Consider the following 18,386-nt stretch of genomic DNA (forward strand, 5'->3'; position numbering starts at 1 on the left):
GCATCGCGGCCCGCCCAATACGCCACCACGTCGTTACATCGCCACATGTAGATTCGCGAAACGGAGACACTTAAGGGAAAGGAAGCTAACTCTTTGTTTACGGTTTGCTAGTCCACAAGCTCACAAGCTCGCTGGATGTTGTCGGAGTCGTCTAATACGTCTTTCGGTCCCCAAATTACAGAAACACATGCGCATGTGAACTTGAACCGTTTCTTCAACACAACGGGAAGCGTTCTTATGGAATAAGTTTGTTTTGTCGACGAGGTGTGTCCCTTTCGTCTTGAGTCTTTGTTTGAAAAGTTTGCGGGAAGAGACCAACAGGTCAGTTTGAAGTTTGGACAATGCGTGAATTGGACTCATAAATCCCTCCTGAGGGGAAACTGAAAGAAAGGCACTCACGCAAGGGGAGGCGGGGGGCAGAAATCAAAAGTTTTTCTTACTACTCCTTTTATTAAGTATAAATACAGTATATACACCCGCACACTTTTCAGTCAAGGTCATACTGAACGCTGTCCCGAATAAATACTCACAAAGTGTGTCAAATGTCACGGAAAATGAATAACATTCTTTCTTAAAAACAGCATGGAGATATTGGAGTGACCGTATTATTTGAAACACCTCAGAATTCTTTAGCAGAAAGGAGTTTTTTTTTTTCTCGTGGAACTAATGTCTAAGAACAGAACGGCGCCGTGTTTATTTACCCCTTTCACGCTGAGCCGGTGCCAAATTTGGTGACTGAGCCAACATCACGAATGTTGCTGTTGTTTTTTTTTTTTAATTAAAAAAAAACACGAAAACGCGTGCAAGGCGAGCACCAAGCCATCTCTCTGAAATCCTTTTTTTTTGCTTTCTTTTATGATATTTATGGAACTTGCTTATATGTTCAATAAACAGAGTGAATCAAAATTTTGACCATGAAATTTGTCATCACATTCCAAACACAATCTTTGCTGACCGTCCAAATAAATCTGTTTGAACAATTCAGCCAAAAACTCAAGTCTTCAATTTGAAAATAAAATCATATGGCTCAAAATAACCTTCAATAAATGATATATAAAAACAGAAGTTCAAACTCAGATGACACGGAATAAGATCCATACGAAGGCAGCAAACTTAACCAGACTAGCATCATTTTCCAACCAGCGCAGTGCGAAAGGGTGATCCGAGAGTCTCACGTTCACAGTTCATCTTTGCCCGCCGTCACCCGTCCTCTCGCTCTGCCCTTGGCTGGCGCTTGGTTGCGAACGTTCCGAGGGGCGGGGGCTGCGCCGCCGCCACCGCCACCGCCGTCCGCCATGTCATCTGTCTGCCCCACGCGCTGCCCGCCGGGGGCCCACCCGTTTTCCACCTCCTCTCGCTCCTGCAGGCAGAGCAGGGCTGGCAAGTTGGAATCTCTGCTTTTCGAATTTCATACGTTGAGTATTACGGGGGACAACCGGTTCTGACAGGGAAACCGCAACTCAAAATGGTGGATGTCAGACCCTGTTGTTGAATCTCATGATGGATTGTAACCGGGTGTGATGTCTAATGTGTTGACGTGTCGCGTCACTCACCATGTCCCTGTAGAGCTTCTCTTTGGTGAACCAAAGGGCCAGCGCGCAGCGGCGACCTTTTGTCAACGCCGTAACGCCGTGCGGATTGATGGGTCCCGACGAGAAGCCCACCAGACGGCCGCACGTCGGTTTGACTCGGGCCTGCGGGGGCGAGGCCACAAATCTCAAGCATCTTTAGTTGGATGAAAGATCGGGCGTACCCCCCCACTGGATTGCAATTTGTCCTTAGCATCGCTGCTAGATCACTGATTTCGCTAACGGCGTATGAATATTCGCAAATATTGATTCGTGAATATGATGATCACTTCCGGGTTTGTGAAAACGTTTTGCGGTAAAAAATTTTGATGAATTTAAAGTTGCGCGCCTTCAGTTGAACACCGCGTTGTGCCGCAATACGCCTGGCGGCTCTGATGTTAGCATTAAGCTAGCCGACTTTTGTTAGTCAAAATGATATGGCTGAGGTGAACCTTTTAGAGTGTAAACATGTTGGAATGTTGAATTCTCTTTTGTTGTGGGCGGCGCTGTCACTGCGTGCGCCGCAGTAAAAGTTGACATCTATGCTAGCTTTCGTTTGTGTTTCGCATTGTTCGTATTAGGCTAATTTTTCTTCGACAAAATGATGCGATTTGCTTCCTGTTTCATTGTACAAAGTGCATTCTAACATTGGTTTCCTGTCTGTTTTACAAGAAACTTCAACCGCGATTAAGAAATCAACGGAACCGTGGGAGCGAGGAGTCTTTGCCTCCTCTTTTCCGAACGTCACGGCTCCCATTATTTGACAGCAAAAGAATCAGAAGACGTTTTGAGGAATTTCGTACATTTTAGAGTGGGAGGATTAAAACCATTTTTATTTATTTTTTATTGAATGGTCTTTAGGGCGGCCCGGTAGTCCAGTGGTTAGCACGTTGGTTTCACAGTGCGGAGGTACCGGGTTCGATTCCAGCTCCGGCCTCCCTGTGTGGAGTTTGCATGTTCTCCCCGGGCCTGCGTGGGTTTTCTCCGGGTGCTCCGGTTTCCTCCCACGTTCCAAAAACATGCGTGGCAGGATGATTGAACACTCTAAATTGTCCCTAGGTGTGAGTGTGAGCGTGGATGGTTGTTCGTCTCTGCAATTGGTTGGCAACCGATTCAGGGTGTCCCCCGCCTACTGCCCGAAGGCAGCTGGTATAGGCTCCAGCACCCCCCGCGACCCTAGTTAGGATCAAGCGGCTCGGAAGATGAATGAATGAATGAATGAATGGTCTCTCTAAATCAAGAATTTTCACATATTGCGGGTAGGTTCGGAATGGATTCCTCTTCATGAATGTGGCTACTCTGGATACAGTATAATGTCAAATACTTACCGTGACCGTTTTGGCATCCCTGTTGGTGAAGAAGAACTCGCCACCATCAAAGTTGTCATTCAGGTAGAGGATGGCGCTGTGCGGGGGGAAATTTTTGTTTTATTTTGATTTTAATTTCGGTGGCGAACAAGCGCTGGTTACGTCTTGAACTCTTCGAAAGAGTCTTTTCAAGGTGAAAACCCGAAAAGTCCACGTGTGCACCTGAGGTCTCTATGAATGAAGGCAGGCGGTTCTTTCCAACACTGCTTGGTGTCCGGTTCAAGGAGACAGTTGTCCACATGGACCGGGTGAGACAAATCCATTCGGCCCTCTTGGTCCCCTGGTGGCCACGAACAAAAAAATAAATATTTTTTTTTCTTTACAAAATTTCTATATCGGGGTTGGGGGGGGGACTTCCTCTATACTGTATGTCCCCTCTTAAGACCTTGTAGGGATGAACCCTTTTTGGTGGTTACCTGCAATGGCACTCCGACAGACGAGGTGTGTGAAGGCGACAAAGAGTCCCGAGGGACTCCTGAAGTAGGAATGCAGCAGGACACGCGCCCTCTCCCCGAGCTCGTGCAGCAGCTTGGCGTCCGTTTGGTTGACCAGGCCGTCCTGAGCCAGCTGTTGTGTTAGAATTACCATGTGTGACAAAATGTCTTACTGTACTTCGCTTTGATTTTTTTTTTTGTCTCACCTTCACAGCTCTGAGCAAGGTGAGGCCGTCCAACGTCTCATGAGGAGTGTGCGGTGACCGTCGCCCCCGGTAACCGTCACCTGCTGATGCAACCGACTGTCAAGAGACCAGACAAAGACAATAAGGTGAGATGGTTTATTACACTTGATTTACATTGTAGGTTCAACTGTCCACTTGAGATTAAGGCCTGCATCCATTTGTTTTTTACTGTATAGTTTATATTTATATAAACTTTTATATTAGTTTATATTTTTACTGTATAGTTTATACTTCCATATACTATACATGTAAAGTACCGCATATCCCTTGCAAAATTGCACGCACGTCATCAGATACACAAGCGTCAGCACGGAAGTTTTTTTTTTTCAATGCTGCCATGACACGCATTCCTGTTGCGCCACTTGAGTGTAAAAAAAAAAAAAGTCAGAATTGCGACTTGTAATCGGACTTACTGCGGCCAGCTGCAACATCCTGTCACACTCCTTCTCAGTGGTGACTCCGTCCAGCACCACCCGGTTGGTCCCGTTTAGGAGCAGCTCGTCCATGGTGATGGTCACACCCACCTGCCGGACTGGACCACCTGCAGAAAAGGACGAACCCGAGGGACAGGCGAGTGTAAAAAAAAAGAAAAAAAAAAAGGATGGAATTGTTCCCATTTAATGGGGGGGTGTGCTGAACCTGCAAAGAAGCCACTGTCGTCCACCTCCTCTTGCGGCTCCTCCTCTTTCGTCTTCTCAGTCAGCTTCTCCTTCTCAGCTCTAAGAAACACAAGTCATGTCGACTTTTGTTTGAGTTTATTAGTTTTTTTGTTTGCTTATTTTTGGGGGAGTGTGGGGGGGCTTGCTTGGGAGCTTGACTTACTTCCATGATTCCCTTAGGGATTCTGGGACAACATCCTCTGGTGTCCAAAGATCCTGCAGAGGATAACTCTTTAAAAAAAAAAAAAAAAGTCCCCCCCCCCCCCCCCCCCCCCGAGGCAAATGAACGCTAATGATGAATACGTACTGGGTCAGTGAAAGTGTAGTTTAGGTTGTCCATGCCAAAATAGAGAAGCTCCTTCTCCTCTAGTGAGCGTTTGACATAGCGGACGATCTCCTGTATAGATGAACGCACAAAAATGAGAAAATGACTTTTTTTTTCCTCTCCCTCCAAATGTCAAAAATGACATTTTGGCCAGCAAGACAGACTTATAGACCGCCAGCGAGGCTTTTTGTCACCTGGTCCCTGGTGGCTAGTGGTTAGGATTCGGCGCTCTCACTACAAAAATCCTAAAAAGAAAACCCACGCGAGCAACCGGGGCCGAGATTCAAACCCAAACCTTTGAACTGTGAGGAATATGTGCAAAGCCCCATGCTGACCGTCTTCCTAATTTCCAGATACCAAATCAATTTGGTGACATAATATTCTAACTTCTTGAGAAGGCGATTTTGTCTGCGTGTGTCGTGAATCCATATAATTTGAGTTTTACTTTTTTAAGTGAACTACGTACCGAAAGTTAAATTAGAATCTGAAAAGCATGGAGAAAAAAAAGGATGCGAGGGATTCATATGGAGGTCTGACCTGTGCAGGCGGTGAGTCTTGTGACGTTTTGTCTCCCCCTAGTGTCTCTTGGTAGAGCTGCAGGTTGTCAATGGAGTCCTTGTCCGAGGGGTAAAAGAGGAGCAGGGAGCGAAGCGTCTGCACCGCGCTTCTCACATCTCCAGCTGGGAGCAAGCATGGAGACAGGTTGCACAAATATTTCATAGATGACTGTGAATCCGCTGTTGAGGTTATTTGCGGATGGCAAGAGAAAATGCCACCGTTAAGCGACAAAAACACGGACCTTTAAACTGCGCGAGGTGCAGGTGTTCCAGCTGAGTGGGCAGGAAGTCGTCCTGAGAGGAGACCCTGCCGGGACGGGTGGCCACTTGTGTCACGCACGACTGCTGGCACGACAACAGCGAGAGGGAAAGAGCTGAATGACCCCCCCCCCCCAAAAAAAATAAGTGTTGAATTAACTATCCTATTTCATCTTAGAAGAACAAAGACACTTTTGTTTACCCGCGGCTTTCTCAAAGACACCATCGGCGCTGTCAACTCCCCGGTCCTCAGGCAGACGCTGCGCAGCCACCACGCACTGCACCCTGCACTCCTCGATCTTACGCAGTGTTTCGTTGACACATGCTCGCCATTCATCCGCCGCCTGTGCCCACTTGGACGTCTCCTCCAGTTGGAGTGCCGAGTCGTACAGAAACTGAGGGGCATCGCAAAACCAAATCATTATTTTTGTCAAATGTTGAGAGAGACTAGTGCTTCAACAAACAACTTGTTGCTAAACTAGCGTATTTTTCCGGATTTTAACTCGCACTTATTTTCATAGGTAACCTGGTCCTGTGATTTATACTCGGGTCTACAAAAATTCAAGTTCGGACTCGCAGACAACACATGAGTTCCGGTTGAATTGGAAACTTCCACATCTAACTTCGGAAAAAGTTTTTCTTTTTAGTTTAAAATGGCTTATCTTAACTAGAATCCTAAATCTCATTGTGGCCAAAGTTAGATTTCTGGTTGCTTATTCCGCCTTTTGGTGTTATAAATAAGAAATCGTTGTTGTGGATCAAAATGTTCTGATTCGAATCATAATAAACATTGAATAGTCTCGCACGCACTCCATTTCGGAAGGAGGCAGTAATACGGCAGAAGTATTTGCCAACTGCCAAGAGAAAGTATGAGAAGAAAGAAGAAAAATGGAAGAGGAATTGGAAGAAAAAAAATATTGGAAGAAGAACTGGAAGAAGTAGTCATGGCAACTAACAAGCAAGCTAGCTGGTTTAGCATCCAGCATTCCGCCACACCAAGGATGTTCTATTTACACCGCCAAAAGGTGCAATAACCGAGCGGGATTCTTTCTTTGGCCGCAATGCAATGCGGCAGTCTAGTAAGTCATTTTAAACTAAAAAGAAACAAACTCTTCCATTGTTCGAAGCGGAAGACTTTAATCAAAATGGAGCTCGTTGGCTGCCATCAACGCGATAAGGGGAACAGGGATTTTGGGTGCCAATCTAAATGCTTCTGTTTTTGGTCTTGGTTTTTGTACATTAAATTTCCCCCCGAAAATGCGACTTAGTGTCCACTATGACTTTTATTTTACTTCTTAATGATGCGTTTTTGTTTACTCTTGCGATGCATCCTCCGGTCCAATTACAGTCCGAAAAATGCAATACAAAATTTAAAGAATGGTTTGCGAACCAAAACGTTCAGTAACCAAGGTAATATTTCCCATTGAAATGACCAATGGCGTCTTTTGAAATTTTAGTTCACCTATCGAGGTAATTGTGTATTTTCTGTTCATCCTGAAATTTCTAAGGCCGTCAAAGCACATTGTTGTTGTTTTTCTTCACCCAGTGCTTCTCGCTGTCGGCCTCTCGGTCGTAAAAGGCTTCGTCGCTCACTCCGTCCATCCTTCGGTACTTCTCAATGTTGTTCCTCATCTCCAGGTGAGTTGGGTTAGCCACAAAGTAGGTCTGGGCTGCCGCCGCTGCCTTCTTCAGTTTTTCCATCTGATGCAAAGAGAGCGAGCGGAGCATGTGAAGACCGTATTATAATGAGAACATCTCCCTTATTAATATACTAAAACGGCCTCCATAACAAACTGATTAACAGACTGAATTGAAATCTAATTGGTTCAGGAAATAATCCAATTGCCAATACATGAAGACATAGCAGCACATAGAGGCGAACATCCACATGTTCAGCAAAGAGAAACGCGATCAAATGACGAAATGGGGTCACTCTCCAGCAAGGAGCCACTATTTGTGATTGGTCACTAACCTTATAATATGTAACCTGCAGGAAGTTGTACACGTTACGTGAGCCAAACTCGTACTCGATGTCCGTGGAAACGGGAAGCTGTCCCACATGGCTAACCGAACGTCCCACACAGAACCTCAAGCACTCTGCCTTCTTCTGCACCCAGTCCAGGGCCCAGAGGTCCCACAGGCTCCCTTCCTCGGTGTCTGCCAATAAATAGAAGAACTGGTGACCGCAGGTATCTGATGACATTTTATCATGCATTTAAATCAAAGGATTTTATTTTTATTTAATGAACCATGGTGGACATTGTGCCGGTCCTGCTGATGCGCGCGCCTTACAGCACCTCTGTATAATGAATTAGTCATTGTTTCATTAGTCAGTTGCAGAGGATGAATAATTTATGCCCATAAGTATTGTTATGTCTCCATGTTAGGCTACAAAAAAAATTGGACATCGGGTTTCTCATATTCCATGGCACGGGTGTATTTTTATGATGAATAACTATGTTGGAAGTTGAGAAAAAATGACCAGTAGGGCCTGATCTGGCCTCATTTGACACCTGGCATTCATGTACTTCATTTGTTAATAATTCTGCACACAACATATAGGCAGAAGGCTCTTCCATAAGACGACAGATGAAGGTCAATAATCAAATCCGCTTTTTGTGACCGTTTTGTTTGGTGGTGTGCCGTGACATTTTTATGATGTAAAACGTGTGCATTGGATCAACCAAAAGTTGGGAAACATTAAAGTTAAGATGACATAATTCATGGTTGTGCCACACACAAGTAGAAAGACCAGAACACAACTACTGTATTTGTAATGTACCTAGTTTTTGAAGTGCATCTCCTCCCGTAGATCCACATTCCTCATAACACTGCCTTCGGACCTTAAACAGAGCCTCCTTAGTCACAAGGGACCTCTCGATCTGCTCCGCAGCCTTCGCCCACTGCGCGTTGAAGTACGAACGCACCCCGGTGTAGTACAAAAAGTCATAGGGTTGCAGCAGCGACGAAACGCCGTCCGAACTGACCGATCCTCCGCATAGAAAAAGCACTTGCGACGCCACGTATACTGCGAAGAGGTTGGGGGAGAGCGCCATGGTCCCGCAGAAGAGGAGAGACCACGTCGGTAGGAAAGTTTAGGAACGAGGGGGAACTTGCTATACCGCGAGGGGTCGCTTGGTAGCGCTGTGTATCGTCGCTACAGTTATTACCGTAACTATCATAACACGGAGTCAAAGCTTCTTACATTCACTCTCGGTTAGGCAATGTCAAAACCATCAACGAGTATGGTAAATTTAAAAAGATTAAAAAATTGCGTTAAAAGACTCGAAATGTGCGTTCTAGTGGAATAAAAGCTTTAAATCCGCCTTCTTATTCGCTGATGAAACGTTTACTGTAAGAGTTACGGCAATAGTTTGTTTTGGGAGCTATTACCGTAACTCTTACAACATGAAATCACCTTGTATTGAACTCTCTGTTAGTCAGTGTTATAATAACTGCCCCTATTTTAGTATTATATTTATATGACTTAATGCCGGCTTTCCATTCAAAGTGGACGCGTCTATCGTAATCGTTACGGCAACACTGCGCGTTACCGGTATTACCGTAACGATCACAAAACGTACACTAGTCACTACAAAAAGATAGTATTTAAGTGTTGGTACCGACTTCCGAATAACAAAATATACGTAAAACTGCGATGAACCTTCAAATGAACGCATCTCACTTTGTGTTAGTGGCCAGTATTGCAATAGTTACGGTGATGGCTGTGTTTGTGCCCAACAGTTATTAAACCGTAACCATCCCAAAAAGGCATCGTTCATCACAGGTTGTTTGAACACACTCATTTAATCCAATCCATCCAATATAAGAGTAGTCACTAACATTTCAAGTACTGCGTTTTTATAAGTAAGAAGACACGCAAATAGAAATACATGTGCGTTTCATCTTTAAGGGTACGCATATCAATTCATGTAAGAGGAGCGTATTGCGACAGTTACGGTAATACCTGCGAAGCAGCTGTGTTCACGGCCTTCCCACAACACTAGGCTAGGCAGCGGCGTCTCATGGTTCATTCAAGCCCAATACACGCGCAGCATCTGACGGGTTTCAGCGACGCACACTCACTCCGAACCGGTCGAATTACGGTGCCCGGTGGACTCACGCACACTCTCCGAACGTTGGCACCAGCTAACTTGTCATGGCGGACGTCAGCGAGGTTTTGATGTCGGTTTTGTCCACAATTCGGGTACCCAAGCCCGGGGACCGTGTCCACAAAGATGAATGCGCCTTGTCATTTTCCTCCCCGGTGAGCCTCGCTCTTTCTCTTTCTATTCGTTTTCCAACCAAGGGGAACACCGTTTGACCGTTCCACGCTGCCTTTCGTCGCGGTCCCTTTTAATTCTGGCGGTACCTTAAAAAGGTGTCGTGCTCCAGTTACCTTAAATGCTCCCGTTAACTATCATGAGAACGTTAAGCTAAGCTAATAAAACGCCATAAGCGTAATGGGGAAACATAGCTGCTTTAGCATGTTAGCTTGCAGCTCGACTCTCACCCGAAATTTCGCCAAAGTATCTCATGCATTAGCTTTGCCGTCTTTTTTTAACACTGTATTCCACTTTGAAACAATAACATGAATTCGCAGTTTTCTCGATCAGTTCGCGGTGTGACAGGTTGACTGTGGGAAGGCAAGTTAGCGACATCGCTGCCAACTTCTCAACGTATTTTGGTCATGGAAGAGGCGTGGACAGGTTGCGCCCGGAGTGTCTGTAAAATGTCTATTTGATTTCCCAGGAAAGCGAAGGAGGCTTGTACGTGTGTATGAACAGCTTCCTAGGCTTTGGAAGTCAGTATGTGGAGAGGCACCATGCTCGGGCTGGTCAGAGGGCTTACTTGCACATCACAAGGACTCGCAAGGCCAAGGTAGACACACATGTGGTGTCCTTAAATCTTTATCAGTATATGAGTTGACACAAGCGGCAGTAATTTTCTTTTGTCTCTTTAGAAGGAAGACGATAATAACTCTGGATCGGGACATCCGCCGAAGAAGAAGCCCACCAGATTGGCTATAGGTGAAACATGGAAGCATATTGATTTCAAGTAGTTCACAGTAGTACTTTGAAGGTTGACACTCTAATTTAATTGACATTCAATTCAAAATGTCTCCTTCACCATCCATTTTGTGTATGGTGTTTGGCCCGGAGCCTATCGGCTCAACCTTGGCTGATTGGCAGTCACTCATTAGGCAACCACTCACTCATACAAGTTAGGGTCTTCAAGAACGGAACATGCATGCTTTTGGAATGTGGGATAAATGCAGCAACACAGATTTGAACTCACACCCTCTGCTAGTGAGATAGATGTGTTCATCCAAAACATCACTTGCCACTTCATTCATTCATTCAAATTCATACCAGCCATCCATTTTCTGTAAAAGGCCACATAAGGTCATGGGTGAATGAGAACTTTTGTAATGAATTAGCATTTCATCCCCCGTTTATAGTTGTATATTTGAGTATGTGACAAACGCAAAAGTGAAACTGAGCATTGGAACAAAAAATGTGAACACTGCCAGGATTTGGAAAGAAATATAAGTGGTATTAAACATCACTTAGTAAATAGTTTGTGTTGGCATCCAAATGACCTCTGCCGATCATTTCCCACTGACAAACATTGAAACCTTCGCTAATGCTGGGGGGAAAAAAAGCAATGGACATCAACCAATGTGAAATTCTTTTAACAGTTTTATTGTTTTTTGTCAAAGATGTCAGAAAAAGCAACACACGCAATTAATCCTTTTGAGGTGCCCTGGTAGCTCACGTGCTATGTTGACGCGATGCTTTATGACAACATTTTTTTTGCCACATTTAAGGCATATTGCCCGGTACAGTTTCAAATGTTACCTTCAAGGCCCTGTTGAAAATGCAAATGTCAATATACTGTTTACTGTGTGTACTTTATGTCTGTATTTTAGCATTTGTCAAATTTATAATCTAACTAGGCATCGAAGGCGGTTTTGATGTGGAGCAGGAGTACTATGAGGAGGACTACAAGGTTGTCATTTTTCCTGAAAGACAGGAAGTCACATCGGAGGACCTCGCATCCATGCCCGACGTTGTGAAAGAGCGGGTGAGTTATTCGGAGGTTATTGCAATTGCAATTAATTGCAATTCAATTACAATTATTTACCTCAACGATTATAAATGGCAATTTACTAGTGTACAGCAAATAAACTCCAATCCACTATGTTTGTTGCGACAAGGAAAGCATCCTTGATTTTATAATTAAAAAAAAAAAAGGATAACTAATTTTTCCCATGCCCCACAAAGGTATCACTGTCAATGGCGGGCATCATCGCGGCCGACTCGGTGTCTCACGCCTTGCAAGTACAACAGTGGGACGGTGAGGTGAGACAGGAGTCACGGTTTGCCGTCGACCTCAAGCAACTTGACAATGGCGTCAAGATCCCGCCCAGGTGAGCCCTGACGCCAGGCTCCTTCACGCCACTGCCGATTTTAGATTTGTGGTGGGGGAGCTCCAATGAGGAAAAGTGGAATTTTGCGCTTCCACTCTGCAAGGAATGAATAATACTGTCTCGTGTCGGTTTAATTATCCACGCTTGCATCTTTCCGTCTCCAATTGTCCGATGTTCATAGACGTGGACTTTTCGATGTGCTTGAGTCCGTTCACTGTCATCACGTGTGCCCCCCCCTCCGTACGATAGTGGCTGGCGATGCGAAGTGTGCGGCCTCCAAGAGAATCTCTGGATGAACCTGACGGACGGCAAGGTGCTTTGCGGTCGCAGGTACTTCGACGGCTCGGGCGGTAACAACCACGCCCTGCTCTACTTCCAAGAGACGGGATACCCGCTGGCGGTCAAACTGGGAACCATCACCCCAGACGGAGCAGGTAAGACGACACCGATCGAAAGAATTGGGTCAGAAAACGCGACCTTACCGAATTCATTTCCGCCTCCAGATGTTTACTCTTACGACGAGGATGACATGGTGCTGGACCCCAAGTTACCCGAGCATCTTTCTCACTTTGGCATCGACATGATGACCATGGAGAAGGTAATCGCACGCCGTGACGCAACATGATCAGCGTGGTCGCTCAAGCCGAGCTTTCGCACGTGCGCACGCACCTTGTCAGACCGAGCGGACCATGACAGAGCTGGAGATCGCCGTGAACCAGCGCGTGGGCGAGTGGGAGGTGATCCAAGAATCCGGGACCACCCTGCGCCCGCTGTTCGGGCCCGGCCTGACCGGCATGAAGAACCTGGGCAACAGCTGCTACCTCAACTCCGTCATGCAAGTGCTCTTCACCGTTCCAGACTTCGAGAGCAAGTTAGTATCCCTCCCGCTCCGCCTTCTCCTCCTGTTTATTGGCTTTTCCGCACAGTGAAAATGAATCTGAATGATTTTGAGCTGCTATAGCAATTATTTTTTGGGCAAGGGGGTCCAATAAGAATAAATCTCTAAATTTTACTCGTTGTTTTTTTCTGGTGGAATCATATTTATGATTATGTTCAATACAAAATGCAAAACGGCCGAGTTTGCAGAATCCGTCGCGGCAATGACGTGACTTTAGAATCTGTTTGCGTTCCAGGTATGTGTCCGAGATGGACAAGATAATGGACGAGGCCCCGAGTGACCCCACTCAAGACTTCAAAATCCAAGTGTGAGTGTCTCATCTTTGTATCCACGTGATTGTCGAATTGAGCTTCTCACTTTCGCCGTCTGTGCGATGAGTTCATATTTGGTCATCTCTCACAGGGCCAAACTGGGCTACGGGCTGTCGTCGGGAGATTATTCCAAACCAGCACCGGACCCCGGGGAAGAAAATGCTGCAGCTGAGCACAAGGTAAAGAATATATTTTTTTTTAAATGCAGGTTTTGGACTTGCCTGAATGAATGATTTGATCAAGCGTTTTCAATTATTTATTTGCAGGATTACCAAATCGGCATAGCGCCAAGAATGTTCAAAGCACTTGTGGGGCGGGGCCACCCGGAGTTCTCCACCAATCGGCAGCAGGACGCTCAGGAGTTTTTATTGCACTTCATAAACATGGTGGAGGTAGAGTTGAACGCCCCTGCCACTTTGCCTTTGGATTCACCCGGCTCTGCCCCCCCACCTCCACCTCCCCTTCATCTTGCGTCTTTCTCTCAACTGCAGAGAAACTGTCGCTCGGGGCCCAACCCGTCTGAGGCCTTCAGGTTCCTGGTGGAGGAGAAGATTGTGTGTCAGCAGTCCCGAAAGGCCAAGTACACGCAGCGGGTGGATTACATCATCCAGCTGCCCGTGCCCATGGACCAGGCCATCAATACAGGTGAGCGGGCTGATGGGAAGAGGATCTCTTCACCGATTCTTTTTTTTTTACATTTTTCTTGTGTTTTATTTTAATGTCCGTATGTTGCGTGCATGGTACTTTTTGTTTGGGGGGGGGTGATGATTATATTTTGACAATTAAAAAAAAATCTGAGAGGAAACACGTAGAGCATTTATTTGTATTATTTCTGTTGTTGTTTATAAATGCTGAGGGTGGTGTGGGGAGGGGGGCAGATCAAAGATTGTTTGGTGTCGAGATAAAGAAAGCAAAATTGCAGCCATTGGGCTAAATATGACTCGTGTGATTAGAATAAAAAAAAATGGTATACTTATTGTATACTGTCCGCCCAACAGATGAGCTGCAGGAGGCGGAGCGCCGGCGCGAGAACGGCGACTCGACGGTCACGCCCGTGCGAGCGCAAATTCCCTTTGCGGTTTGCATGGCGGCCCTCAGCGAACCCGAACTCCTTACGGACTTCTGGAGCTCCGCCGTGCAGACCAAGACCACCGCCACCAAGTATGCGCACAGTGACGGCATTAGCAGCATTGGATTTTAAATTCTTTTTTATTTCTCTAACTTGTTTTTTTTTTTGTTGGTCAGAACGACCCGCTTTGCTTCCTTCCCCGACCACCTGGTTATTCAGATTAAGAAGTTCACCTTTGGCCTTGACTGGGTCCCCAAGAAACTGGGTGAGTAAAGCCGTGACTTAGTTGGGAAGGATTTTTCATCTCGGCTGGATGGCTGTCCGAGATGTCTTGAAAAGTATGTTTCGATTTGCTGAAAGTTTTTGCTGAGCATTCAACGAAATCCAAACGGATACTGCATCTTGGTATGCAAAATGTGATTTTCAAATTGCAAAATCCCTCTGCTTCATTTCGGTGGAGCAGTGTGACATGCAGATTTCTTGTTTCGCGAGAGATGAAAAGTGCTTTGTTGTTGTAATCTGATTGTTGACTTGCGGCGACGCCATACTTGTTTGGTAGAATGTTCTGAAGTTGTCGTCGGCTTAAAGACTGCAATTCCAAGCGGTTAGTACTCCACTTGAAGTAGGGTAATAAACTGTTAGTTCATGGTTCAGTTTGAGCAATTTGCACGACAAGACACGGATGGATAATAAATCTCGTGTTGGATATTGTAAAACAGAATCCTTGATTGCTCGGACGGCCGTTTTCTGTGCAGACGTGAGCATCGACGTCCCCGACACGCTGGACCTGAGCGCGCTCCGCGCGACGGGCCAGCAGCCGGGAGAGGAGCTCCTACCGGAGGTGGCCCCGCCCCCACTCATGACCCCCGATGTGGAGGTTAAAGGTACCCTGGGCTCCCACGGCAACGAGGAGGACGACTCTCTCTACTCCCCACTGCTGTGTCAGTCTGTCTGGCATTTTCCGCTCCTTTCCTCCCTCTCATACACGTCCGCTCGTCTTTTCCTCCTTTTCTTGCTTTTCTTTTCTGCCTTTGACGTCCTCATGTTGCCTTTGTTCTTCACTTTTACATCATGGAGGGTCTTTTTTTTGTGCACTATTAAGTTTAGTTTGACAATATCGTCCGAATGACCACTGAAATCGTGAACTCCGTACGCCATGTCACTCGTATCTCAAGGCACCGCATTTTTAATTTTCGTTTGGCATAAAGTGTAATATCATGGGAATATTGTTTAATACGATCCTTAAAATGCCCCTTCTGGAGCATCCCTCGTCACCAGATGAGGAAATGTGATGTCACTTTGATTTAAGTCATGGTTTCCCTCGTTGCGCTTTCCGAACAATGAAGTCGTCAAAGTAATTCAGCCTTTTCACAACCCTCAGCTCCAGTCCTGGACGACTCCACCGTGTCGCAACTCTGCGACATGGGCTTCCCCCTGGAGGCGTGCAGAAAAGCCGTGTACTACACGGGAAACACCGGCATCGACTCTGCCATGAATTGGTTGATGGGCCACATCGACGATCCAGGTGTGGCGAGCGACGCCGAGTGAACGGTCGGTGCAGCTCTGTCCGCCTTTTGAGTCAAGCTGCCCTCTCCTTGTCCTTTTCGATTGTCCGCAGACTTCTCCGCCCCCTTGGTCCTGCCGGGCTGCAGCGGCGGCACCACGCCGACCATGGAGAGCGTCTCCGAGGAGCACCTGGCGACCATCGTCTCCATGGGCTTCAGCCGAGAACAAGCAACCAAAGCACTTCGAGCGACGGTGAGAGGCTCGGGACTTCACGCGGCAGTACACGTTTGCACGTCACATGAAACTCATTTAATTCGCTGGCCAACAAAATGTACTTGCTTGCATGCCCTCGCTTTTGGGAAAGGAGAGCCATCGGCAAAACTAAACCTGAATTCAGACTCATTTTTTTTCCCCACGCTTTTTTTTTTAATAACCAAACATGTATGTAGTTAATTTAGTCCATCACCAAATATGAAAGTGACCTCCTAAAATGTCAAATGAATAAAATATCCCTTGTCCATCAGAGCAATACTCTGGAGCGGGCCGTGGACTGGATCTTCTCACACCTGGACGACCTTGAGTCTATGGAGGTTTCCGAAGGCGGTCGCTCGGCCGCCGAGAGCGAGGCCGCTCGAGAGCCTCCGCCCGGGCCTTGCGTCAGAGACGGACCAGGCAGTGAGTGGGGATGGGGGACGAATGAGCACTCGGCCTTGAAACACCCGAGCCCTTTGCGGAAATGCTTTTCCCTCAGGACTCGGGAGTACACGTTCGTCACTGATCACGGTCTTTTGTCTCACGTCCAGAATATGAACTGTTTGCCTTCATCAGCCACATGGGCACGAGCACAATGTGCGGCCACTACGTCTGTCACATCAAGAAGGATCAGCAGTAAGTGTCCTCAAAATGATCAATGACTTTTACAAATTTACAGTCACAAAAAAGCAATGAGCGTAGTAGCTTGTACTCTTTTTTTTTTTTTTTTTTTTTTCCCCGCATGTACTCAATATCCTTGATAGCCACTTTAGTCCATCAACAAGTATTCTCTTTGCCCTCACTAGTGGGACAGCTTGAACCACTAGCAGAACGACTGCATCTCGCGAGTCTTTTTTTTTTCCTCCCCATTGCTATTGCCACTTTTGGCCTACGAGCACACACTTAAATCCAACTAGAAAACCACTGTGCTACATGAGTAGTCAAATTAGTAGGCACGTGTCACTAAAATGCCCACTAGTAGTTTTGCCTCACTAGTAACGTGTAGATGGTAGTCCCAAGTATGCTTAAGTTGTGATAGTATTGGGGGGAAATGGCACTTTTGTTCCACGAATTGTTGCCTGCAAGCGTGCTGAATTGTCTGAGTATAAAGGACAAAGAGCGTACTAGTACACAGACCTTAAGGATAATAAATAAATAGATGCTCACATGGATTTCCACATCATTTCCTAAATTCAGTCGAAACGCTTCGGAAAATGGAAGGATCGATGAGTTTCAGCGGCATGTTCCATCGTAATACCTGCAGATGGCGCTGTCTCCTTATAAAAGCGCCACGGGATTGGAAACGGGGTCACTCAAAAGACCCCGACAATCGTGATAAAATTACACACGTCTTTTATTTTTGATTTTTTTTTTTCATTTTTGGGTGTTTCACAAGAGCGTAATCTGTTGAATCAACAAATGAAACCTAAGTTTATAATTTCTGTGTATATAAGAAAACTACCATTTTACAAAGAACTATTTTCCCCATTATGTTTCTGAAGTTTTTTTCTTTTCCTTTAATTTTCCAGTATTTCATAAACACGTACTTTGTACCTTTTATCCAAAGAACCTCCCAGTTTTAAACGTTACATCATGGTTTGTATTGTAATAAGCGTTGTTTAAAACAACAAGACAACAAAACCACCAATTTTCCCTTTTTTTTTTGCTTCTTTAAAAAACGATTGTATTGTCATTCAAAAACATTGTTTAGATTTTTTTTTTTTTTGTTTCTTCATGGAAACTCCCCTCTTCGCATTGACGCTACCCTATGCCTCATAGGCTTGCCATCTTCACTGTTTAAACGTGTCGTTTAACGACACTCCCGCACACACCCTGTGACATACGTCTGTGTTTGTCCGTGCGGCAGATGGGTCATCTTTAACGACCAGAAGGTGTGCGCCTCCGAGAAGCCCCCCAAGGACCTGGGCTACCTCTACTTCTACCGGCGGGTGGCCGAATGAGACAGAGCGAGCTGTTGCAACACTTTATGCGGGGCAAACGTGGCGAGTGTGGATTCTCTCTCTCACACACACACACACACACACACACAAACACACGTACAGCTTTTAATGGCGCACCTCCCTAAAATGTCTTTGAAAGACCCTGGCACTCGTTATAACTGTAAATACCGGTACTCTCTGATTGCTCATGGCCGATTTTTAAATTTTTTTGGGGGGGGGATCCAAGTTTTCTCAGTAAATCCTCCCTGAACCGAACTCTCACTTCTATCCAAGGCCTCCTGTCAGCCTCTGAAATTGTGTCTCCATGATTGGTTTACAGTGCATGTCCCATTTGAAAAGTACCATACACGTCCTTCCAGCCCCGTCCTCTCCCCCCTCTAACTTGACAACACTTAAGCCAAGTCCGCCTCCACCTTAGACCGCCATTCAGAGCGAGCAAGCGAGTGACAGAGGGAGAGAACAAGTGATGGACAGAACGTCTGCTTCACGGTGTGCTACAAAAGAAAATAAAAAAACACCATACCAACTTTCAGCCTATGTTGT

General features: G+C 45.9%; 2 protein-coding genes across 4 annotated transcripts; one reads left to right on the forward strand and one right to left on the reverse strand.

Annotated features, from left to right (window-relative positions):
* Positions 1-430: 430 nt before the first annotated feature.
* p3h3 (prolyl 3-hydroxylase 3) lies at positions 431-9,538 on the reverse strand. 2 transcript variants are annotated; one of them, XM_052065069.1, is made up of 16 exons: positions 9,381-9,538; positions 7,386-7,570; positions 6,956-7,114; positions 5,616-5,808; positions 5,398-5,529; positions 5,136-5,278; positions 4,581-4,670; positions 4,437-4,489; positions 4,254-4,333; positions 4,028-4,155; positions 3,576-3,671; positions 3,352-3,502; positions 3,098-3,215; positions 2,897-2,972; positions 1,554-1,694; positions 431-1,360 (listed from the first exon to the last, which is right to left on the reverse strand). In XM_052065069.1, exons 1-16 carry the CDS (start codon positions 9,445-9,447, stop codon positions 1,178-1,180), a joined length of 1,995 nt encoding a protein of 664 aa, XP_051921029.1. In that variant the 5' UTR covers positions 9,448-9,538; the 3' UTR covers positions 431-1,177. The 2 variants fall into 2 exon arrangements, with proteins under 2 accessions (XP_051921029.1, XP_051921028.1); XM_052065068.1 differs by lacking the exon at positions 9,381-9,538 and adding an exon at positions 8,196-8,879.
* On the forward strand, positions 9,524-18,369 carry usp5 (ubiquitin specific peptidase 5 (isopeptidase T)). Of its 2 annotated transcripts, none has more exons than XM_052065022.1 (20): positions 9,524-9,680; positions 10,166-10,294; positions 10,377-10,443; positions 11,373-11,500; positions 11,701-11,846; positions 12,096-12,280; positions 12,350-12,444; positions 12,524-12,717; positions 12,980-13,051; positions 13,147-13,234; positions 13,322-13,447; positions 13,547-13,700; positions 14,054-14,216; positions 14,301-14,389; positions 14,880-15,065; positions 15,506-15,649; positions 15,743-15,882; positions 16,155-16,305; positions 16,434-16,518; positions 17,750-18,369. In XM_052065022.1, exons 1-20 carry the CDS (start codon positions 9,573-9,575, stop codon positions 17,841-17,843), a joined length of 2,544 nt encoding a protein of 847 aa, XP_051920982.1. In that variant the 5' UTR covers positions 9,524-9,572; the 3' UTR covers positions 17,844-18,369. The 2 variants fall into 2 exon arrangements, with proteins under 2 accessions (XP_051920982.1, XP_051920983.1); XM_052065023.1 differs by having other exon boundaries at positions 14,880-15,008.
* Positions 18,370-18,386: the final 17 nt, after the last annotated feature.

This window comes from Hippocampus zosterae, chromosome 5, assembly GCF_025434085.1.
Source record: "Hippocampus zosterae strain Florida chromosome 5, ASM2543408v3, whole genome shotgun sequence".
Classification (NCBI taxonomy): domain Eukaryota; kingdom Metazoa; phylum Chordata; class Actinopteri; order Syngnathiformes; family Syngnathidae; genus Hippocampus; species Hippocampus zosterae.